The sequence below is a fragment of the Orcinus orca genome, chromosome 3 (assembly GCF_937001465.1).
Source record: "Orcinus orca chromosome 3, mOrcOrc1.1, whole genome shotgun sequence".
In the NCBI taxonomy this organism is placed as follows: Eukaryota; Metazoa; Chordata; class Mammalia; order Artiodactyla; family Delphinidae; genus Orcinus; species Orcinus orca.
In genome coordinates this window covers 123,568,428-123,594,552 of record NC_064561.1, presented here as the reverse complement: position 1 = coordinate 123,594,552, position 26,125 = coordinate 123,568,428, and the positions used below count along the sequence as shown (strand labels likewise).

Here is a 26,125-nt window from a genome sequence, read left to right as displayed (position 1 = left end):
TAGAGAAAGCCCATGCATAGCAACAAAGATCCAACGCAGACATAAATAAATAAAAAGAAAAATAAAAAAAGAAAACAGACCTGGAAATGTTCAGGGTTTGCACAACCCAAGCCTGCTGAGTTTAGTTTCCACACGGGCCTATACCAATAAACAACTCGAATTCATAATTTAAAACTTTCGCATAAAAGAAATTCCAAGCCCAGATGACATCATAGTAACAATGAAATAATACCAATTCTTTGGTATTATTAGATAGAATGAAACAATACCAATTCTACACATTTTCTTTCAGAGAAAAAAGGAGAAACACTCTCCCACTCATTTTTTTTTTAATAAATTTATTTATTGTTTTGGCTATGTTGGGTCTTCGTTGCTGCGCATGGGCTTTCTCTAGTTGCAGTGTGCAGGCTTCTCTCATTGTGGTGGCTTCTCTCATTGCAGAGCACGGGCTCGAGGCGTGTGGGCTCAGTAGTTGTGACCCACGGGCTTAGTTGCTCTGCAGCATGTGGGATCTTCCCGGACCAGGGCTCGAACCCGTGTCCCCTGCATTGGCAGGTGGATTCTCAAACACTGCGCCACCAGGGAAGCCCATCTCCCACTCATTTTTAAAATCCAGTATTAACTGGTTACCCTGATATCAAAACCAAAGTCATCATGAAACAACAAAAAGAATCCCTCAATAAGATATAGATGCAAAACTCCTAACAAAAGTTAGCAAATCGATTCTAACAATACACTAAAAGATTAATACACCATAGCCATTAGGGATTTATCCCAGGAACAGAAAGGTTTAATATTTAAAAATTAGTCCCAGTCATTTATCATACGAAGAGAATAGAGAAAAATCCTATGATAATTTCAGTACTTACAGAAAAAAGATTTGACAAAATTCAACATTCATTCATATAAAAAACTCTCAGCAAACAAGGGATAAAAAGAACTTCCTCAATATGCTTAAAGGCATCTGCAAAAAACCTATAGCTTGTATCATATTCTATGGTAAATGGCTCAATGCTTTCTACATCAGGAACAAGGCAATGAAAACCACTATCATTGCTTTTATTCAACATTGTAATATAGATTGTACTCAGTGTAATATGACAAGAAAAAGGCATATAGGATACAAAAGAAGTAAAATTATATTCACATATGGTATAATTATTTCTGTATCAAAGTCTAAGAAATCGATAAAATAGCTATCAGGAAAAAAAAATAGCTATCAGGATAAGTGAATTTAGCAAGGACACAAGATCAATACACAAAATCAGAATTGATTTTGCTAGCAATGACCAATTGGAAAATGAAATTAAAAAGACAACTCTATTTAAAATAGCATTCAAGAGACTTCCCTAGTGGTCCCAGTGGTTAAGAATCTGCCTTCCAATGCAGGGGACGAGGGTTCGATCCCTGGTTGGGGAGCTGGGATTCCACATGCCACAGGGCAACTAAGCCCATGTGCCGCAACTGCTGAGCCTGCGCACCACAACTAGAGAGAAGCCGGCGTGCTGCAATGAGGAGCCCTTGTGCTGCAACCAAGACCAGACGCGGCCAAAAATAAATAAATAAATAAATATTTTAAAAAACACAGCATTCAAAACCTACTCAAAACTAAACTGATGTGCAAAATGTTCAAAACTTGTACACCAAAACCTATAAAACACTACAAAGGGAAATTACAGAAGACCATATTCAAGGACTGGAAGACTTATATGGTGGAGGTGGCATTCCCTCCAATTGATTTACAAACTCACTGTAAACAAAATCAAAGTTAACAGGCTTTTGGAGAAATTGGCATGCTGATTTTAACACTTTTACAGAAAGACAAAAGACCCAGGTTAGTCAAAACAAGGCTGAAAACAGAACAAGACTGGAGTGCTTATACTACCTCACTTCAAGACTTACTGTAAGGCTACAAGACAGTGCAGTATAGGCACAACGACGCACATACAGATCAATGGAACAGAACAGAGTCCAGAAATATGCTCGCACTTATATGGCCAAAATTTTTCACAAAAGTGGCAAGGTAATTCAACTGGAAAAAGATATAGTCTTCTTTATAAATGGTGACAGAATAGCTGAATATCTGAGAAAAATATGAATTGCAAATCTTACCTCATACCACACACAAAATCTAATTTGACCCAGCCAAAACAATCTTGAGAAAGTATAAAGCTGGAGGTATCACGCTCCCTGATTTCAAACTATACTACAAGGCTACAGTCACCAAAACAGTATAGTACTGGCACAAAAACAGACACCTAAATCAATGGAACACAATAAAAAGCCCAGAAGTAAACTCACCATTATATGGTCAATTAATCTATGACAAAGGAGGCAAGAATACACAATGGGGAAAAGACAGCCTCTTCAATAAATGGTGTTCAGAAAATGGACAGTTACAATCAAAAGAATTAAACTGAACTACTTTCTCACACCATATACAAAAAGAAACTCACAATGGAGTAAAGGCTTACATTTAAGACCTGAAACCATAAAACTCCTAGAAGAAAGTATAAGTATTGCTCTTTGACATGGACCTTAGCAATATTTTTTGGATATGTCTCCTCAGGCAAGGGAAACAAAAGCAAAAACAAACAAACGGGACTACATCAAACTAAAAAGCTTTTGTACAGCAAAGGAAACTATCAACAAAACAAAAAAGCCACCTACTGAATGGGAGAAGATATTTGCAAATGATGTAACTGATAAGGGGGTAATATCAAAAACATATAAAGAACTCACAGAACTCAACATCAAAAAAATACAAACAATCCAAATAAAAAATGGGCAGAGGACCTGAACAGACATTTTTCAAAGACCTACAGATGGCCAACAGGCACATGAAAAGATGCTCAACATCACTAATCATCAGGGAAATGCAAATTAAAATCACAATGAGTTATTACCTCACATGTGTCAGAATGACTATTATCAAAAAGACAGGGAGTTCCCTGGTGGTACAGTGGTTAAGAATCTGCCTGCCGACGCAGGGGACACGGGTTCGAGCACTGGTCTGGGGAGATACCACATGCCACGGAGCAACTAAGCCCATGGGCCACAACTACTGAGCCTACGCTCTAGAGCCCACGAGCCATAACTACTGAGCCCGTGTGCCTAGAGCCTGTGCTCCACAAAAAGAGAAGTGACCGCAATGAGAAGCCGGTGCACTGCAATGAAGAGTAGCCCCCACTCACCACAGCTAGAGAAAGCCGGTGCCCAGCAACAAAGACCCAACACAACCATAAATAAATAAATAAATAAACTTAAAAAAAAAAAAAGACAGCAAGTAACAAGTATTGGTGAGGATGTGGAGAAAAGGGAACCTTTGTGCTCTGTTGGTGGGATTGTAAGTTGGTGCAGCCACAGTGGAAAACAGAATGTAGGTTCCTCAAAAAATTAAAAATAGAACTACCATACAATCCAGCAATCCCACTCTTAGGTATACATTCGAAGAAAACAAAAACACTAATTCAAAAAGATACTGATACATGATCCCTATATTCATTGCAGCATATTTACAATAGCTAAGATATGGAAGCAACCTAAGTATCCATCGACAGATGAATGAATAAAGAAGATGTGGTGTGTACACACACACACACACACACACACACACACACACTGGAATATTAGCCATAAAAAAGAATGAAATCTCGACATCTGCAACAGCATGTATGGATCCAGAAGGTATTGTGCTAAATGAAATAAGTCAGACAAAGAAAGATAAATACCATATGATTTCACTTATATGTAAGGAATCTAAATACAAAACAAATGAACAAACAGAACAGAAAGAGACTCACAGATACAGAGAACAAACTGGTGGTTGCCAGAGGGGAAAGGGGCAGGGGCATGAGTGAAATAGGTGAGGGAGATTAAGAGGTACAAACTTCAGTTATAAAATAAATAAGTCATGTAATGTACAGCATAGGGAATATAGTCAATAATACTGTAATAACTTTGTACGGCAACAGATGGTAATTAGACTTTATTGTCGAGATCATTTTGTAATGCATAAAAATATCGAATCGTGATGCTGTACACCTGAAAATAATTTTATATTATAAGTCAATTATACTTTAATTTTTTTAAATCTGATTTGAAATGTATTCCGTAGTAAAGATTTAACACAGTAGACCAGAGATTGCTATCCTTAGAAAGCCTACTTATAAAGTTGGCCTTGACTGTTGTCTGGGAACTTGAACTTCAGAGATAATGCCACGATTCCCTAACTGATAAGGGTGGTTTACATAAAAACAATATGGTTTATGCTGAACATGTGCTTACTTTCTGAGAGTCTGCAATTCTGGAATGTGCTAGGCAGTTAATGGGTACACGAGCAGCCCCCAATAAAGACTTGGGCACTGAGTCCCTTATGAACTTTCCTAGTAGACAACACTTCACACATTTTGTCAGAGGTGATGCTGGAGGAATCGAATGTCACAGGGAAAATCACTGGGGAGGCTTCTTAGAAGCTTGCATCTGGTTTTCTCTGGACTTCACTTCATGCACCTCTTTCAGTGCCTAATTTTTGTTGTGCATCTTTCAGTGTAATAAGTCATAGCTATGAATCTATCTATAACCTGAGATCCTGTGGATTAGCCCAAAGAATGAGGGAACCTGTGGGTAGTCTTGGGATTCTCCCCTGACATGGATCATAGTGCAAAATTTAATAGCTAAAACTTTTTAAACTTTTAGAACAAACTGGGAGAAATCTTCACAACATTAGGTTAGGCAAAGATTTATCAAGCAGGTCACAAAAAAGCCTCAAGTATAACTAAGAAAACTGATAAAATGTACTTTATCAAATCAAACATTTATTCTTTGAAAGACATTAAGAAAACAAAAAGGCAAGCTACAGACTAGGAAAAAATAAATAATAGTAAATAACCATCAATCTGACAAAAGGCTTGTATCAGAATATATAAAGAATTTTTATACTCTAGACAAAAAAATTAAAAATAGGTTAAAGATCTGAACAGATATTTTAGAGAAGTTTTACGACTGATCAAAAAGATCATGAAAAGATGCTCAACACCACTAAGTATCAGCAAAATGCAATTAAAGGCACAATGAAACACCATTACGCATCCACCAAAATGGCTGAAGTCAGACTCTAACAAGATCAAGTGTTGAAAGGGATATGAACCGACTGGAACTCCACACATTCCTAGTGGGAATGCAAAGGGCACAGCCACTTTGGAAAACTACATGGTACTATTTTCTAAAAATTAAACATATTCTTCCCAGACAATGCAACACAACTAAGCCTAGGTACTTACCCAAGAAAAATTAAAATACATGCCCATAAATAGCATTTTATTTGATCCAAGTGTATTTCAACTGGTAAATTAAAAAACTGTGAAATATCCATATTATAGCAAAAAAAGGAACAAAACATGAATACATGAAACAGCAGAGATGAAACTCAGTAGCCTAAGTAAAAGAAGTCAAACACAACAGCTTCTATACTGTATGATTTGATTTACAAAAAATTCTAGAAACAACAAAACTATACTGACAGAAGGCAGATCAGTAGTTGCATGAAGACACCATACACAAAAATTAACCCCAAACAGATCACAGTCCTAAATATAAAAGCTAAAACTATAAAACTCTTAGGAAAAAAAGACAAGTGTAAATCTTTGTGACCTTGAATTAAGCATCAGTTTCTTAGATATGACATCTAAAGCATAAGCAAAAATATATATATATATATCAATAGCTGTCATCAAAATTAAAAACTTCTGTGCTTCAAAGGGCATTATCAAGAAAATAAAGGGATAACCCACAAAACAGGAGAAAAATATTTGCAAATCATACATCAGATAAGGGTCTAGTATTCAGAATACATAAAAAACTGTTAAAAATACACGATAAAAAGACCAACAACCCAATTATAAAATGGGAAAAGGATCTGAATAGCTATTTTTCTAAAGAAGATATACAACTGGCCAATAGATTCTCAACAATTTTCTATTAAGGAAATGTAAATCAAAATTTCAATGAGATACCACTTCACACCCACTACAGTATACAATCTAAAAGACAGACAATAATTTTTCTTTACTAAAAGGAAAATAAGTGTTGGTGAGGATGTGGAGAAACCAGAACTCACATACATTGCTGATGGAAACATAAAATGGTTACAGCTGCTGTGGAAAACAGTTTTGAAGTTCCTCAAAATGTTAACCACAAAGTTATTTTATGACTTAGCAATATCACTCCAAGGTATATATGCAAAAGAAGTGAACACATATGTGCTCACAAAAACTTGTACAGAATGTTTACAGCAACATTACTGACAAGCGCCAAAAAGTGGAAACAACCCAAATGTCCATCAACTGATGAATAAACAAAATGCAGTATACCCATACAATAGAATATTATCCAGCAAAAAAGGAGCAATAGAGTAATGATGCATACTATGACATGGATGAACCTTGAAAACATTATGCTCTGTGAAAGAAGTCAGACACAAAAGCACATACTGTATAACTCAATTTATATGCAATGCCCAGAGTAGGCAAATCCATGGAGACAAAAAGTAAATTAATGGTTGCCTAGGGCGAGCGGGTGTTGTGGAATAACTGCTAATGAATATAACGTTCCTTGTTGAGCTGATAAAAATGTTGTGGAATTAGATGGTGGTGATGATTGCACAATTCTGTGAATACACTACACATCACTGAACTGTACACTTTAAAAGCGAGAAGTTTATAACATGTTATTTATGCTTTGATAATCTTTTAAAAAGATGACTGAGTCTTTAAAGTAAAAATAATAACCATGTATTTAGGGTGCTTTAGCATATTTAGAAGTAAAATGCATAAAATGGGAACAGACTGGAGGGAGCAAGTAGAAATTTACTGATGTAAGAATATATGAAGGGGTATAATTATTTGAAACTAGACTGTGATAACTGAAAAATGTATATGTAAATCCTAGTGGTAGACTGTAGTAAGTTAAATACATATATTGTAGCCCCTAGAGCAAGCACCTACAGAATAAACAGAGGTACAGCTTCAAGAGTAATATTAATAATACTAGATTATTAAGTGAAAAAACTTCTCTTTATCTTTAATTTCTACTACTTATACTCCATTTCCCCCCACCTAAAACATCCTGCCCTGATGTCACCAGGTCCTTGAAAATATTCGTCAATGGAGACTGCTGCTTCTCCCAAATTTACCAGACTGAAAAAGAGGACTAGGCTTATTTCTTGATGCTCACAGCTGCTAGTATGGGCAAACATGAAACATGTGTGCTGGCATTTTCATTCTCGTGCAGATATCGCTAGCTCCTAGCTAGCTCCTATCACTACCTCCTACTACTTCCTAGTAAACACACCCTCCTCAAAAACAAACACTCCCAACACACCCCCAGACAATCACTACCCAACATCAGTTGAAGTTGAGACTCATGACAGATGTGGCCATTCACTCTTCATTACAACCTTCTGTTCTTTTGAAATACAAGGCATTTGCTCACATCAATCTCTAATTCTCTTCATTGAACTTTTCATACTACTCATCTTTCTCAATGGTTTCTACACTGGCTCATATTTTTCTTCTGCACTCTATTAGAAGTCATTAGTCCATTTGACCTAACATTAATTACCTTGGCCTCAAAGTTCTATGAATTCCTCTGTTTCAAATTCCATGTACAAGCCTATACAGGGACCAGTAATTGAAGGTTCCCATTACATCCTGCCTTCTGCTCACCTCCTACTATACTGAGGCAAGGTCTATTAGAACTAAGATGCTCCAGGAAGAGCACTAGATTTGGAGTTACAACACCTGGGTTCAATCCCTGCCCTGATACTGCAGGAATTTAGGTCTGTTTCACTGGACATAATGATATCTTAAAATTAAGTCCCTAGAGCAGAATTTCAACTAAACTGGCTTCTAAGAATATTCAACAAGTTACCACCCTTCACCCAGGTGAATTAATCTCAATTTTACTTTTCATATTCTCCACCAAAATTCCAAAGCTAAGATTGTCTACTTTGTATTCTATATCACCTATTTAAGATTATGGACATTGTAATTGTATCAAAAATCTAGTGTCACAAGTATCTTATAATATGTTGTGTTTCAAAGTAACTCAAAATTATATGATTCTTTCACAACAAAAGGAATCATGAAAATTATGAATCAAAACAGTACCTCAATATTTTTACTGGCCACATTCTTCACAACAGCAGGAAACAGGTCAGATGCATTTTTCCCTTTTGCAATCATCTGAAGAATAAAAGTGAAATATTAGGGCTGAAACTTTTTAAAAATTAGTCATTTGAAAAAAAACATAAATTCTACATACATTAAATATTTAGAAGATAAGCTACAGAAACAAATAAGCTATAGAGTTAACAAACAACTCTTTTTGAGTCACCTTATTTATTCCAACTATCTGCAGCAAAGAACAAACAATCTCTTGGGAATCAATATAAATACACATAGACATATTAAGGAAGAAACAGTAATTTAAAGACATAATATTTACAATAGTTTTCTCTGGCTAATGGTGTTGTAAACACTTTTTAAATATTTGTACTCTTCTTTATTTTCCAAGTTCTTACATTAAAGATGTAATGCTTTTGCAGTGGGGGTGGGGGTGGAGAATGAATGTTATTTTAAACAAACTACAATAATTTTTTCTCCTTCGGCTTTCTTTTTATAGATTCCCCTACTTCTCCAACCATTTTTTTCAAAGTACCCTTCACCAGGTCCTCTTCCTTTCCCCACTAAAGTTCTGTGCACCAACATCTTTTCAGGCTACACTGTTCTACAATCTCTGAAACGCCTGAGATTTCATTCACCCTCAACATGTTAACTCCTACCTCTACAGGGATCAACTCCCCAAACTCTAGCCCTAACTCTAGGCCCTAGTTTCACTTCTCTAACTGAACATTATTAGATGTCTTTCTCATCCAAAACTTGCTATGTCTAAAACCAAACCTATTTTTCCTGATAAAATGGCATTCGTGCTAGAATTTCCTATTTCCACCAATTTTCCCAGATACCAGAAACCATGAAATTATCTTGGTCTCTCCTCACATCTACACCGTAACCAGGTCCTGTTGTGAATTCTTAGCACACTCACATTAATCCCTTTCTCCTGTTACTATCCTAGTATAGGTCAGTATCACCTACAGAGGACTTTTCCGACAATCTCCTCCTTCTGTCCATAACGTACATCACCGACAGTTTAATATGCTCAAACTACCACTTTGCACGTCAGCTCCCCCTCAAAGATCTCAAAAGCCCCTGACTGCCTAAGAGTCCAAACTATTTCATTTACTATTCAAATGACTTAATTGCATTAACATCCCTTTTAAGCTCATCAACCATTATTGTTCTACACCAACGTTATTATAAAAGTAAACTGATCTACTCACTTCTTGTACGTTCTCTGGCTCCTCTATGCTGGTGCTCATATCATGCCCCCAACCCACTTCTTTTTACTTTTCTAAGTTCTACTCTTCTATCTAGAGTATCATCAAATTCTAATCATTCTCCCTTGCTAGAGCCATCTCCTAACACCTAGCCCACTATGGTGTCCAATCCTAATTTCCTCTAGAATTTTTTAATCTACGTTTTTCATTTAGAATTTCCTATGTGTTACCTTTTATTTCTATTTATTTCAGTTTTATGTCTACCTGTATTTCCATTTCCTTCACTCTCATTCCCAGAATATATCTTTATGTCTTTTAATAGTATGGACTGTGGTAGCCACAAAATAAAGTTTTAACTACAGGATAATTTTTTGGAAAAGGGATCTTGGGACTTCCCTGGCGGTCCAATGGTTAAGACTTCGCCTTCCAATGCAGGGGGTGCAGGTTCAATCCCTGGTCAGGGAGCTAAGATCCCACATGCCTCAGGGCCAAAAAAAAACAAAACATAAAGCAGCAGCAATATTGTAACAAATTCAATAAAGACTTTATAAATGGTCCACATCAAAAACTAAGTAAATATATATATAAAGTCTAAAATACCATTTTAAAAAAAGGGATCTTTATGAATTATCTAAGAAACTACCTTGAAAAGGTAGAAGGCATTAGTTTTATACAGAAATGTTTTATAAATACTATGTGACATTTTAAACTACAATAATCCCAATTAACAATATCTCAGAAGACCTTTCTACATGACAGCTTTAGAACACTCTAATACAAACTAGTCTTTTCATTTTCTATTTCTTTACCTGTGAAATTATTTGAGTATTCTGTGAAACCTTCTGAGTATTAAAGAAGGTTCACGAAATAGTGCAACTGAAGTATCTTTATATGACTTTTACAATTTTCTCATCTGTAAAATGAGGAGAGAGGGATTAAATGTTCTCTAGGGCCCCTTCCTTCAGTCATTCAGTAACTACCTAAAGTCAGAGATCCTATCCTATGATATCCTACTCCAAGGCTTCCCCAACTTTATTCTACAGAATGCTATTCAAAAACATGTTAATACACAAGGGAGAAAAAAAAACCTATAGTCAAATTCATTCAACAGATATTTGCCGAGAGGATACTACATACCAGGGACTATTCTAGGCCTTGGGGATACAACCGTGAACAATATAGTCTTTACCCATCGGAGCTCACCTTTTAATGAGGGTGAGGGGCAATAAACAAATATAGTATGTGAGGTGGTAACAAGGGTACTATGGAGAAAGATAAAGAACTGCAGGAGAAATGGGAAGTACTAGGGTAGGGGTGGGAATTGCTGTTTTATGTTTTGGTTAGTGTTTGCACAGCATATATTTTTTATCCTTATATATTTAATCTATCTATGCCTTTATATTGAAAGTGGGGTTTTCCTAGAGAACATACAGTTGCATCTTGATATTTTCATCAAATATGACAATCTCTCTTAGTTGGTGACTTTAGATCACTTACATTTAATATAATTATTGATATAGTTATATTCAGGTCTACCATTTTATTATCAGTTTTCTGTTTATTCCCTTGTTTTGTTGTTCTGACTGCTGTTACCCTCATTATTTGGAAATTTTTTAGTATTTAATAATTTAACTTTTATTTTAATTTTTATATTGATTATTTGGCTATATCTTTTTATATAATTTTTATTGGTTCTTCTTCTAGAGATTACCAGATAATTACATAGATGCACAAACACAGTTGACAGATACATATAGACAGGTAAGTCAAGATATGTCAAATCTTCCACAGTTTACTTAGAGTTAATATTTCACAAGGTCAAATAAAATGTAGAAACCTTTCAACCATATAGGCCCTTTCAATCTGACCTCCCCACTACTCTTTACGTTATAGTCATCATATATTTTATATCTACATCCATCGAAAACCTCTCAGACAATGGGATACTTAGGAGGATAAAATTAGTCCTTTATGCTTACCAGATATTTACCATTTCTATTGGTCTCCCTCAAAATCCATTACATATTTCCCTTCAGCCTGGAGAACTTCCATTAGCCTTTCATTAAAGCAGATCGGCTAGAAGTACTCTACTATTTTTTTCTGCCTGAGAATGTCTCTATTCATCTTCATTCTTTCACTGGATTCACTGGATTCTAGGTTAACAATTATTTTCTTTCAGTACTTAGTCATTCAGTTTATCTTGATTGGGGATCATTGAGTTTCTTTCATCTATAAATTTAAGTCATTCATCAGTTGGGAAGTTTTCAGCAATAATGTCTTCAAGTATTTTTTCTGCCCTAAAAAATATATGTTACATGGACATAATGTTTTGGTATCATCCAACAAGACCTCAGGCTTTGTTCATCTCTTTTCTTTTTAATCTCTATTCTAAGAATTGACTAATTTCTAGTGATCTGTCTTCAACTTTTGACTCTTTCTTCTGTTATATCAATTCTGCTATTTAGTCAACCCAAGATACTTTTATTTCAGATATGATACTAGGACTTCCCTGGCAGCCCAGTGGTTAAGATTCCATGCTGCCACTGCAGCGGGGCACAGGCTCATTCCCTGGTCAGGGAACTAAGATCCCACATGCCATGTTTTGTGCCCCCCCCCCCAAAAAGGAGATATCCAGATATGACACTTATACACATGACAGAAATTTCAACAAATTTCTAATGATGTGGTTCACTTGATATATTTTGGAAAACAACTATTTACCCATTAGTTACTACCTGGGGAATAAGTAGATATAGGATATCCCTTTCCCTAGCGTAACTTACCATCCAATCACAAGTGGCCCTAATATTACTCACTAATGAAGTATAAAACAAGAAAATGTCTATGTATAAAACAAAAGAAATGTCTATTTAAGTCTTTATCCATTTTTAATTGGGCTGTTTTTAGTTATTGGGTTATATGAGTTCTTTATATACTCCAGAGAGTCTGTATCAGATATATGATTAAAAATATTTTCTCTCATTCTGTGGGTTGCCTTCTCACTGGTTGATAGTGTCATTTGATGCATGAAGTTTTAAATTTTGACATAGTCTAAATTATTTCTTTTGTTGCTCACCTTTTGAGGTTATATCCAAGAATCCTTTGACAAATCCAGCGTCATGAAGTTTTTATCCTAAGTTTTCTTCTATGAGCTTTATTGTTTAACTCTTACATTTAGGTCTTTGATTCATTTTTTCACTTATTATATATATTGTATGAGGTAGGGGGTCTAAAAATTCATTCTCTTGCACGTGAGTATCCAGTTTCCAAACACCATTTGGGGAAATTCTACCCCCACTGAATTGTCTTGCACCCTTGTTGAAAATAATTTGGCCATATAAGTGAGGGTTTTCTTTTAAGGCTCTCTATTGTGTGTATATGTCTCTCTATATGTCTGTCTTTATGTTGGTACCACACATTTTGATTACTGTAGCTTTGTAGTAAGTTTTGAAATCAGAAAGTGTAAGACTTCTTTGTTCTTCTTTTTCAAGATTGTTTTGGCCATTCAGAGTCCAGTAAGATTCCATATGATTTTAAGATAGATTTTTCTATTTTTGCAAAAAACATCCCTGGGATTTTGATAGGAACTGCATTGAATATGTAGATAATTTTGGGAATATTGATATCCTAATAATATTAAGTCTTCCAATCAATGAACATGGGACATCTTTCCATTTATTTGTGTCTTAATTTCTTTCAGCAACATTCTAGTTTTCAAGGTACAAATCTTTTGCTTCCTTGGGTAAGTATTCCTAAGTATTTTATTCTTTTTGATGTTATCATAATGAGATTATTTTCATAACTTCCTTTTACGGTTGATGATTGTTACCATATAGGAACACAACTAGTTTTTATGTGTTAATTTTGTATCCTGCAACTTTGTTGAATTTGTTTATTAGTTCTAAAAGTTTTTTGTGGACTCTTTAGGGTTTTCTAAATATAAAAGCATGTTGTCTGTGAATGAAGATAATTTTACTTCTTTTCCAATTTGGCTGCCTTTTATTTCTTTTTCTTACCCAATTGCTGTGGCTAAAACTTCCAATACTATGTTGAATAGAAGTGGTGAAAGTGGGCATCCTTGTTTTGTTCCTGAACTTAGAGGAAAAGCTTTCAGTCTTTCACTACTGAGTACAATGTTAGCTGTGAATTTTTCATATTTGGCCTTTAAAATGCTGAGGTAGTTTCCTTTTATTCCTAGTTTGTTGAGTGTCTTATCCTGAAAGGGTGTTGAATTCTGTCAAATGCTTTTTCTGTATCATTAAAATAAATTTGTTTTTTCTCCTTCATTCTGTTAATGTGGTGTATTACAATGATTATTTTCATGTTATTTTTAAAATACTGAATAATAATCTAGATCTAAAAATTCAGATCTAGGGACTTCCCTGGCAGTCCAGTGGTTAAGACTCCGTGCTTCCAATGCAGGGTGCACGGGTTTGATCCCCGGTCAGGGAACTAAGATCCCACATGCCATGCAGCATGGCTCCCCCCCAAAAAATTCTGATCTAAAAACATAATTAATGTTAAAAAGCATTAATCTTTTTTTAACTAAGCAAGATAAAGAGGAGAAATTGCACTTACTTTCTCAACAATTTCAACTAGTTTCATTTTTTACAGATATACAGATGGGAAGAAAATTCAGCATTTTTACTTTATAAATAATTACTAGTTAATTTACAAACCAGCAGTTAATTTTCAGACCCAACTGCAACTCTTAAGAATCAGCCCCCAAGAATAAATAGAGAAATAGAAAATGAACTGACCCTTGACTTCTATCCCAGAAAGTACTCTTGAAGCAAAATTGACAGAAAATTTTGTTCTATAGGCATTACATCACTAGTTCTATAGGCATTACATCACTAGTAAAAATTCAGCCCTGCTAACTAGGAACTGGTCCTGATGTATATTAGCATGGCAGAAAAAATCTGACCCATTAAACAACTTCCAACCTAAGAACAAAAAAAGATGCCAACATCAGCCACAAGTTGAATCCTTTAAAGTATACACAGAACTGAAGCATTTTTGTTGAAGGGAGAAAGAGAACAAGGGATGGGCAGTCTAGAAAGACTTAGCCCAAAATGTTTATTATAATTATTAACTCAAGACAGTAAGAATTACGCATGTTTTTATTTTCTTCTTCTTATATGGACTTTCTCAAAATTTTTCTACAACAATAATATACCATTTGAATTTGGCTTTATTTTTTTTTTTACAAATATTAAACAAAAATATCTGGAACTTTGAAATTACCTTTAATTTTCTTAGGGTCAATAATATCCAACCAAATACCATGTAACATATATGGCTATGAAATAATATAGATCAGTAACTCTAATTAGGAATTTTAAGAATTTTATCTATCAAAGAAAGGTTAAGATTTGCTCATTATCCCGAAACTACGAAGACAAGCAAACTAACCTGAGAAAGACCTTTAATATCCAACACTTACTAAAAGAAAATACATCAAAGATTTCAATACACCAAAATATTCCATTCTTTCAAGGACTCTGAATAATCAACTCATCAGTATTATAGCTAAAAAACTTATTACAAGTTCACTATATGAAGCAATACATTTCAAATTCTCAGTTCACATTTCATCAAGCCAAGATAAAATACAAACATGTGCTTTAAACATTAGACACATATTTTTCAGAAATATCAAGAAAAATAACATATGTATGTTTCAACTTGAGTCCTGCTATGTAATAAGTGACCACAAGATTTTGAAGTAGGTAGCTTTTCTTCCCTAAGCATGCTTTGGCATACATGAGACTTTATTCAACATATGAACCACTGGAAACATTTCCCCATGATTCTAAATAAGCCTCAGATATTACCAAAGAAAGATAATAAAATGAACTGAAACTATCATTATGGTTTCTCTCTAGTAGATATTGCTGACAAGATGCTCTGTTGACTCGTAGGACTACTGACTATGAAAGATAGCCAGATGTGCACTGCCAGCATTTTGATATATATTAGAAAGTAATGTGTTAAAACAAATACGTAACACTTAAAATTTTGGCAGATTAAAATTTAGAAATGTTTAAAGGTTTTTAACTATGAAGCTACGGTCTTAAAACTACTCTGTAATCATGAGGTGGTAAAACCCCATATTCAGGCTCATGAAACCTAAATTATGCAGAGAAATGTAAATATTGACAATTACATTTAAAAAATCCACGAAATTCTGAAGCCCATATAATATTCTGCTAATTGACCTCTAGCAAACTACTTCCACCCAACAGATGTTTTGAAATGATGCATACATGTGCATACATGAACATAACATTTTAAAAATAATGTTTAAAGCTCCCACATAGAAATATGGTGCTAACTAGAAATCGAACTAAAAACTGGACAGAAGTAAAGGTGAACAAATGATTGTTATAATATTTCACTGGAAAAAATTTCAAGAAAAATAACTATTAGTTATTTCATAAAAGAAGAAATTAGCAAACAATAACTGCTAGTTTAAAAGTGAAATACAGGGGAGGATATATCTTATATAACCATTGTGCTATGAGTATGATTTTCCATTTTCTTCTCCAAAAGTTAAGTTAGAAAAGATCTGTGATGATGAAGAGTTTCTCCTGAAAGGAAACTAGGTGACCGAATTTTGGAAGCACATCTTGAATCAGACCAACCATGCTCTTACTGAATTTTTAAGTTGCTGTTAGTTTGATATTAAAGCAAAATTAAAAATGTCTTAGTTTTCCCCATGGAACGTTAATATGTCAAAAGCCATATTGTCTAAATGTGTTTCTCAGGCAAATACTGAGTAGTGTTTTAAATTCAGACATAGAGTTTCTACTGTGAACATATAAGAATGATTAATACTCTTTTTAAAGACATTTTTTCTTTTAATCATACATTCAGGAAATATTTTAATTTCATGGTCAAAGAATGGTGATAGGTAATACCTGTTGTTTTCTTTTCCTTTCTAGTAACTAAGAGGAGATCCTTATTTTATTTGTTGTAGCAAATTCCTAAATGAAAACTGGGCAAATGGTATCATATCTGGCCAGCTGCAACCTCCTGCCTTGACCTTCCTTCCTGGGGTTTCTTTGTTGTTGGGACTCTTGATTAAGTGGCCTTGGGTTCATTTTGTAATTTTGCTAGTCATCAGCAAATTCACTTGCATGACATTATTGCCAAATGAGAACACAGTTGAATTACTGTGACTGTGGTGTAGGGTAGTGCCATGGAGAAAACTTTGTTTTCTCTACAGAAAAAAAACTGTTTTCTCTACAGACTACAGAAATCATGAGTGAGGTATAGGTAAACGGAGAGCCACAAAGATCCATGAACCAGAAGAGAGAGTTCAGATGTAGATCAACAAACACACAGTAAACTGATTTTCACTTGAAGCTGAAATTCAGTGGGGAAAGGACAGCTTTTTAATAACAAATGGTGGAATATTTAATAACAAATAGAGGAAAATCAGACATGCATCCGGTTCTTAACCTCACACCATACATAAAAAATAATGCAAAATAGATCATAGACCTAAACATAAAAGCTAAAAACAAGAGGGGATATCTTTGCAAACTTGGAGCAGGCCAAGATGGCTTAAATAACAACTCATGCTATGAATCTAGCTCGACCCTAATCAAAAACCTCAACAGAGGACAAAAAGAAAACTATAATCCAACATCACTTAAACACACAGAAATATATCTACTTGAACTCTGCAGGATATATTAAAACCAAGACTAGAACATTACAAATATTTCTAATAAAATCAGAAACAAGATAGTGTTGTCTTCCACCACCACTACTATTCAACATCATAGTGGAGCTTTATCCAAGCAAAGAGAGGAGAAAAACAAATGAGAGATAAAAATATTTGAAAATAAAATATAAATCTGTCATAACTTCTGGACAATGTAATTAAGTACCCAGAAAACCAAGCAAAGAAACCAAAAAACTACCAGATCTAAGAGAGTTCACTGAGAAGGCCAAATGTGAGAACAGAAAAGTCATTTGTTTTCCTATACACCAGTAATAATTAATTTTGAAAATATAATAAAGGGAACCATTCATAATGGCAACCAAAATTTAAACGTACACAGGAATGAATCTAACAAGGAATGCTTAAGATTCCTTATGATTAGAAACTATAAAATATAAATACAATGCTACTGAAAGACAGGAAAAGAGGGAGCGAAGGGAGATGGAAATACACAAATTCCACATTACCCTAATCAAAATCCAAAAACAACTTTTAACAGAACTTGACAATTTGATCCTAAAGTTTATCTGGAAGATGAAACTTTTACTTTTTATACCTCAATATTATTTGAAAATTTACAAATACATATTTGTGTCACTTGCATAATAAAGTAATTTTTTCCAGATCTATGGCGATATAATTGACATAGAACATTATGTAAGTTTAACGTGCCAACAGTTACATGAAAAGATGCTCAGCATCACTAATTATCAGGGAAATGCACATCAAATCCACAGTGAGGTTATCACCTTAAACCTGTTAGAATGGCTATCACCGAAAAGACAAGAAATAACAAGTGTTGGTGAGGATATGGATAAAAGGGAAACACTGTGCACTGCTGGTGGCAAAGTGGTAATGTGAGATATATCTCACATATTTCGTATACACACATATACATATATCTGTATGTGTGTTGTGTGTAAAATGGGATATTATTCAGCCATGAGAAAGGAAGAAATCCTGCCATTTTTGACAACATGGCTAGATCCTTAAAGACATTATGTAAAGTGACAGAATAACTTTTAATTAATAACCATTTTCCTACACTTAAAAGATCAAATTCCAAATTTACCTTTATACAAACTTCCTAATGAGAGACAGTCTATAACTACTAGACTAACTACTAGTATGGCTATATTTACATTTCTTTTTTTTTAATGTTTATTTTTTATTTATTTTTTTCTTATTAGTCATCCATTTTATACACATCAGTGTATACATGTCAATCCCAATCTCCCAATTCATCCCACCACCACCCCCACCTCCCGATATATTTACATTTCTTTATGACGTTTATTTACATTTAAGTTACATTTATAATAGTCAAGTAGTCTAGATTATGAAAATATCAATTTTTATTTATCAGTTTGAAAGAGGAATATAGAAAAAACTACCAAATACCTCATTTTCATATTTAGTAATTTCAATAGTATCCTCAGGTTTAATGAAATAATTTACCTTAATGGAATGTAAAGCCAAAGTTTAATGAAATAATGAAGAGCACTGCCTGCTTTAAATGGATGGCAGTGCAGGACTGTAACCTGCAGAACCGCAAGCGGAAACCATGCAAAGCAATCTTGATAACCAACTGTAAAACTTATAATGGATCTGTGACTTCTTTTTTTTTTTTAATTTTTTTTTAAAGTTTTAGTTATTTTATTTATTTATTTTTTGGTTGAGCCAGGTCTTAGTTGTGGCTCACCAGCTCCTTGGTTGTGGCATGCAAACTCTTAGTTGTGGCATGCATGTGGGATCTGGTTCCCTGACCAGGGATCGAACCTGGGCCCCCTGCATTGGGAACACGGTGTCTTATCCACTGCGCCACCAGGGAAGTCCCAGATCTGTGACTTCTAAAAATTTTGTAGAAACATTTAAAACTCTCTTATTACTGTCGGTCAGAAATGTATAGGAAAATGAAAAACAATAAAATATTTATTTAATATACTGTAACTTAACATTAGAAACACTGAGAATTAACTTATCAAGAGTAGTTTGAATGGACTTGCCTTATTCTCATCCTTTAAAGCAGGGGCCCCAACCGGTACTGGTCTGCGGCCTGTTAGGAACCAGGCTGCACAGCAGGAGTGGCGGGCGAGCAAGTGAAGCTTCATCTGCCGCTCCCCACCACTCACATTAATCACCACCTGAACCAGTGGTCCCCAACCTTTTTGGCACTAGGGACCGGTTTCATGGATGACAATTCTTCCACGGATGGGGTTGGAGGGGAAGAGATGGTTCAGGCGATAACGTGAGCAATGGGGAGGGGCAGCCGAAGCTTAGCTCGCTCGCCTGCCTCTCACCTCCTCTGTGCGGCCCAGTTCCTAACAGGCCACAGGACCCCTGGCCTGAACCATCCCCCCCCATTGCTGTACCGCCTGAACCATCACCACCACCCCCACAACCCCACCCCATCCGTGGATAAACTGTCCTCCCAGAAACCGATCCCTGGTGCCAAAGAGGTTGGGAACCACTGATTTAAAGTACCAAGCAAGCAGGCTTCCCTGGTGGCAGAGTGGTTAAGATCCACCTGCCGATGCAGGGGACACGGGTCTGAGCCCTGGTCCAGGAAGATCCCACACGCCACGGAGCAGCTAAGCCCGTGCGCCACAACTACTCAGCCTGCACACTAGAGCCCATGAGCCACAACTACTGAGCCCACGTGCCACAACTACTGAAGCCCACACACCTACAGCCCGTGCTCCACGACAAGAGAAGCCGCCGCAATGAGAAGCCCATGCACCACCACGAAGAGTCGCCCCCACTCACCACAGCTAGAGAGAAAGCCCGTGAGCAGCAACGAAGACCCAACGCAGCCAAAAATGAATAAATTAATTTTAAAACAGAGAAAGAAAATTACCAAGCAAGCATCTTTTCTATTCCTTGGTAAATTACTCCTTTATAAGTTTGGATCAGCTTCCAACATTGTATCCTTTGTACTTTCAATGTTGTGAATTATCTCCCGGAGTTCCTCTAATGTGAAGATTTTTTGCATCACTTCCTCTGACATATCTTCGGCCTTTTCATCACAGCTATTTTCCTCATTTATGTTGAAAAGCTTGCCTTACTGAAGTTCCTCAAGCTACATATTTAGAGTCTCTCAAAAAGGGGCAATGTCACCATTCCCACAGTCAGCTATTTCTCTATAACTCCAGCTACATTCTATCTGAATTTCATTTCTAGTGTTATTTTCATTGCCTTGCTGCTCTTTAATCTTTGTTGACCAAATCCCTCTTTTAATTAACCATTTTTATAAAATGTTAAGTGGGCTTCTCACTGGGAAACAAGTAGGGACCACTACTGCATGCTTTGCAGTCTGTACACAAACTGAATAACATACACAGCGGCCAATCACTAAAAATAACTTTGAAAGAAGTAACATGACTGGTCACTGATCATGATGCACATTTGTTATATACATAGTGAGTTGTGGACTGAAGAGTTAGTGATGAAGTTTGTACATTATGCAATTACTAAGTTAATATACCACGATATCTGAAATTTGAACCGTCTTGTTAGTAGACTGGTGAACTGGTAACTCAACTGTGGTAACTGAAGTTCAAATATCAAAGTCATGCAAAGCAAGAACTACCTGTCCATAAATGCTATTATTTATATGGTATAACATTAATAAATGAAAAATTTACAAAAGAATCTTCAACATTTGCCTTCATTACCAAATGACATAAATCTGATGCAAGAATCAAGTAATGTATAGGTGTTCCACAGATATAATTAGTCCTCGACTTTTATATATTTGATTTTCACAACTAACTTTTGAACAGGACATATTCATACCCATAATCATCTTTCATAAATGGGATTTGGATTTTAGAAAGGAGATTTCAAACTCTCACATGGTGGCATTGTCTGCTGGAAAACAATACTGTTTCAGTTGTGTTTACACCCTACTACAGTAGAGTTTATTTGTGCAATTATGGAAATTTACTACATTTTGACCTTATACAAAAATTTCTGGAAAACAAAATCAGCAGTGGTGGTGAAAAATGCATAGTAAGAATAAGAAAGGTTTTAACGAATTTAATTCCACTGAGACAAGCAGAACTCTTTAGCATCAGACAGTCACTGAATTAAGCCAGTTTTTTTTCACTGTGAACGTAAACCATCAAATACAAAAAAAGAAAAGAGACCAACACAAGTTACAAAACTACGTAAGATTTTATATATAACCAGAAATTTCATTATATTTAATTCTCTGACAATGGAAGCCTCTACATAATAACATATCAGTCCACTGTTTGAATTTTACGTTACAACTGAAACTAGAGAAATGCTCTTACATTTACTAGTATTCATTAGAAGTTCTACACTGATAAACTGAATAAAGCATTTCTATTGGTAGTAACAGAATTTGAAAATCAGAAGAAAGCATGCTCACAAGTTTTAGGTCATAGAATGACAAAAAAAAAAAACTTTAGCTCATTAGTATCCCTCTTTGTAGGAAGTCAAAATATTGTTGTATGTAATCTTATTTTGTCTTCAAACTGATTAGCACTCTCTGACAGAAGAAATATCTTAATATTAGAGATACGGAAATTAAAAAACAGAAAAAACAGAATAGGAACTCAAGTTTCTGAATTTTGTCACTTCATTACTTCCTCCAAAACATTTTAGACAGGAAATTTTAAGTTAATAATAAAGGGTAGATTGGTATTTAACATATTTTTAATATATATTTTTAATATATCACTACTTGTCATTTATCCAAAAGTCGAAATGATCTACTCTTTTACCTACCCCAACAATCCGTTTCATAGCATCCAATTTAGCAGAATCTTTGTTGCTCTCTAACATTTGCTTTAGATCTTCATTCCTATACAAAAGAAAAAATTACAAATTTAGATTTTTACATTACACAGGTATTAAAACATATAATTTTAATAATATAAGAATTAGAAATAACCTGATGCACAATGTTACATAACTACTTTGTTATTTATAATTAAATATATGTTTCTCATCTAACCCTACCAAATAATATCAAAGTGCTATGCTGTCACAAAGCCCATCAATAAAACAAAAATATAAAACTGTACCTCAATTCTGGGCAAAATATCAACAATCAGAGGCATACAGATTCTCTCATCCCAAAATTTCTCTTGTATAATCATCAGAAAAAAAGAGATAATAAAAATTCTTGAATCAGCACTAAAATATTTTCATAAGCCAAAATGTAAGATCTTTCAGGACTTCCCTGGCGGTCTAATGGTTAAGACTTCGCCTTCCTATGCAGGGGGTGCAGGTTCCATCTCTGGTGGGGGAGCTGAGATCCCACATGTCTCGGGACCAAAAAAACCAAAACATAAAACAGAAGCAATATTGTAACAATTTCAATAAAGACTTAAAAAAAAATGGTCCACATCTTTAAAGATTAAAAAAAGAAAAAACCAATAGCAGTTATTTCTGCTTAATATGACTTCCCCCAAATAAACTGTTATTCAAAAGAGAAATGCAAAGAATTCCCCATAACAGAAAAAAAAAAAAGGTAAGAACTTTCTTCAGAATATGTCAAGAAAGAGCACCGAATGAAGAAAAGCTATGTGTCATTCACACATCCTTTTTTCTCCCTAGCTCGCAAAAAGAAAAAAACATAAATCTGTAGGGAAACCCACATCAATACTCCCTAATTCAAAGAATTAAATTAAGGCAATTTTAACACGTAAATGAGAGGATGAGGTAATGAACCAGAGCAGTTAGTGATAAGGATGAAAATGTAGGACAGATTCAGGAACTTCTTGGAAGTTGAAATCAGTGGGATGCAGTGACTGAATGTAAAGGATAAGACAGGCACTCAGTAAGGATGCCCCCATTCCCAGCTTGGATGACCAAGCAGATGATGATGTTACCAAGTAAGATAACTTTGCTGAAGTGGTAGGCATTTTCTCCTTTCCAAAGCTGCTTGCTATACAAACATCCTTAAAAGATAATTTAGAACAAAAACAATCAATGCCTTCATATGGACAGGCTGCAAAAAGGAAAAAAACCCACACAGAATTGCCTCCCAGTATTTCTTTTTTTTGGCTTACAACTGACCTGCTCCTATTCTTCAAAGTGAGCATTCCCCCCAGCAATTAAAAAATCCCTCCCAGCAAAAAAAAAATTCAATTTGTAATATCTAATCATTTTTCCTTCAACACAGAAAAACAGAATTTTTTAAAGTTATTATATAGCTAGAAAAGAGTTCTTAGACTTGACACCAAAAGCACAGTCCATAAAAGGGAGCACTGATTAATTAATTTCATCAAAATTTAAAACTTGTTCCAGGGAATTCTCTCTTAAGAAGAAAAAAAAAAATTACAAGACTGGCAGAAAATGTTTGTAACCACATATATGCAAAAGACTAGTATCCAAAATATAAAAAGAACTCCCAAAACTCAACAGTAAAAAACAACCAATTCAATTAGAAAAGGGGCAGAACACATTGTTACAGACTGAATTGGTGCCCTCCCCCAAAGTTCACACACTGAAGCCCTGACCCTCAATGTGACGTTATGTGGAAATAGGGCCTTTAAAAAGAGGTAGCTAACATTAAATGAGGTCAAAAGGATGGGATTCTGATCCCATCTGGTGTCCTAAGACAGAGAGTGGTGCACATGCACAGAAAAAAGGCCATGTGAGAATACAGTGAGAAGACAGTCACCTGCAAGGCAAGGAGAGAGGCCTCATGAGAAAACAAACTTGCCAACACCTTGATCTTGGACTTCTAGCCTCCTGGAAGAACTGTGAGAAACTATGAGAAATAAATTTAAGCCATCCAGTCTATGGTATTTTGTTATGGCAGCCTTAACAAACTATTACAGATTCTGGTAATAAGAAGTGAAGTGTTCATGTAATAAATACCTAAAAATGTGGAAGTGGCTTTGGAACTGGGCAACAGGTAGAGGCTGGAACAGTTTTGAAGTGCATGTTTGTTTTTTTTTAAAACATGCACTGAAGAGACTGTTGGTAAATATATGGAGTTAAAGGTGATTCTGATGAGATCTCAGATGGAAATGAGGAACATACTACTGGAAACTGGAGGAAAGGCAATCCTTACTATAAAGTGAAAAGAACTTGGCCCAACTATGTTCCAGTGTTTTGTGGAAAACAGAAGTTAAAAGTGATGACCTGAGTATTTAGCCGAGGAGATTTCTAAGCAAAGTGTGAAAGCCACAGCCTGGTTTCTCCTTACTGCTTACAGTAAAATGAGAAAGAAAGATCAATTGAAGGAACTGTTAAGCAAAAAAGGAACTAGAACTTGAAGGTTTAGAAAAATCTCAGCTTATCCATGTTGCAAAAATCAAGCAAGTGTCTTCAGAAGAGAACACCAGAGAACACTGAAAAATCATTTGGTAACGAAATCACGGATGCCCCTCGCGGGTTTCTTTAATCAGACATCTCAGCTGAAACCAGGAACAGAGATGGGATTATACCAGCAGAGACACTACCAGTTTGGACTAAAAGGAAGAGATGGGACAAAACAAAGGAAAGCTGGATTCTACAGGACAGGGCAATGTGAGGACACAGAGAGAAGACAGCCATCTGCAAGCCAAGGAGAGAGGCTTCAGAAGAAATCAAACCTGCCAACACCTTGATCTTCAGTCCCAGATTCAAATGTGAGAAATAAATGTCTGTTGATCAAGCTACTCAATCTGTGGTATTTTGTTATGGCATGCCTAGTAAACTAATACAGACATCAACAAACAATTCACTGAAGGAGATAAACAAATGGCAAAAAGCACATGAAAAGATATTCAACTTAATTAGCCATTAGCAAATTAAAACCACAGCAAGATATCACTGCACACATATCAGAATGGCTCACTTAAATAAAATAGTGGCAACACCAAATGATAGTGAGGATGTGGAAGAACTGGACTGCTCACATACTGCTAGTGGGCATTGTAAAAGGTTATAGCCACACTGGCAGTTTAGCAGTTTCTTATAGAACTAAACCTGCAATTACCATACAAGCCAGTAATTGCACTCTTGCGCATTCATCCCCAGGAAATGTTAAATTTATACTCACGCAAATATCTGTATTCAAGTATTCATAGCAGCTTTATTCCTACTAGCCAAAATGGAAAAAACCCTTCTGGAAACAACCCAGATGCCCTTCAATCAGTGGATGGTTCAACAATCTGTGGTACACCCACAGCATGGAATACCACTCAGCAGTAAAATGAAACAAGCTATTGACATCTCAACAACTCTGATTAATCTGCACAGAAGCATACTGAGTGAAAAAAATTAATCCTAAAAGGTTACATACTGTATTACTCCATTTATACAACATTCTTGAAATAACAAAATTATAGAAATGGACAAAGATTAGTGGTTGCTGAGGGTAAGGACAAGCAGCGGGAAGTGTGGATATAAAAATACAATGCAAGAGATCCCTATGGTGATGAAACTGTTGTATCTTTACCTTTGGGGTGGCTACATGAAACTAGATATGTGATTAAATGAGAACAGAATACCACCCCAACACACACACACAAATAAGTACAAGTAAAACTGGAGAAATCTGAACAAGACTGGTGAAGTATGTCAATGTAAACATCTTGGTTGTGATATTGTATTATAGTTTATCATTGAAGGAAACTGAGTAAGGGGTACACGGGATCTCTCTGTATTATTTTTTATACCTCTATATGAATCTACAATTATCTCAGAATCAAAACTTAATTAGAAAAAAGTTATATGATAATTACAACTCATTTATAAGAAGAGAAGGCTATTTTTTAAAACGGTCAAAAGATTTGAACAGATATTTCACAAAGTAAGATTAAGAATACCACTAAGTACATGAAAAGATACTTAAGGTCATTAACTGTCAGAAAATGCAAATTAAATGAGATACCATTACACATCCATGAGAACAGATGAAAGACAATGACAATAACAAATGTTGCCAAGACTGTGGAGCAACTAGAACTCTCACAGGCTGCCAGTAGCAACGTAAAACAGTACAACCACTTTGGAAAACTGAGAGT

The 26,125-nt window shown here is 35.2% G+C and overlaps 1 protein-coding gene across 5 annotated transcripts in view; it reads right to left on the bottom strand.

Moving 5' to 3' along the window:
* The window catches only part of AP3B1 (adaptor related protein complex 3 subunit beta 1), a 275,634-nt gene that overhangs the window by 216,511 nt on the left and 32,998 nt on the right, over positions 1-26,125 (bottom strand). For all 5 annotated transcript variants that reach the window (XM_033430068.2, XM_033430070.2, XM_033430067.2 and 2 more), the window contains 2 exons: positions 21,888-21,963; positions 8,169-8,243 (listed from right to left, as the gene is read on the bottom strand). In XM_033430068.2, coding sequence (XP_033285959.1) covers positions 8,169-8,243; positions 21,888-21,963 — 151 coding nt within the window. The remainder of the gene's footprint in view (positions 1-8,168; positions 8,244-21,887; positions 21,964-26,125) is intronic.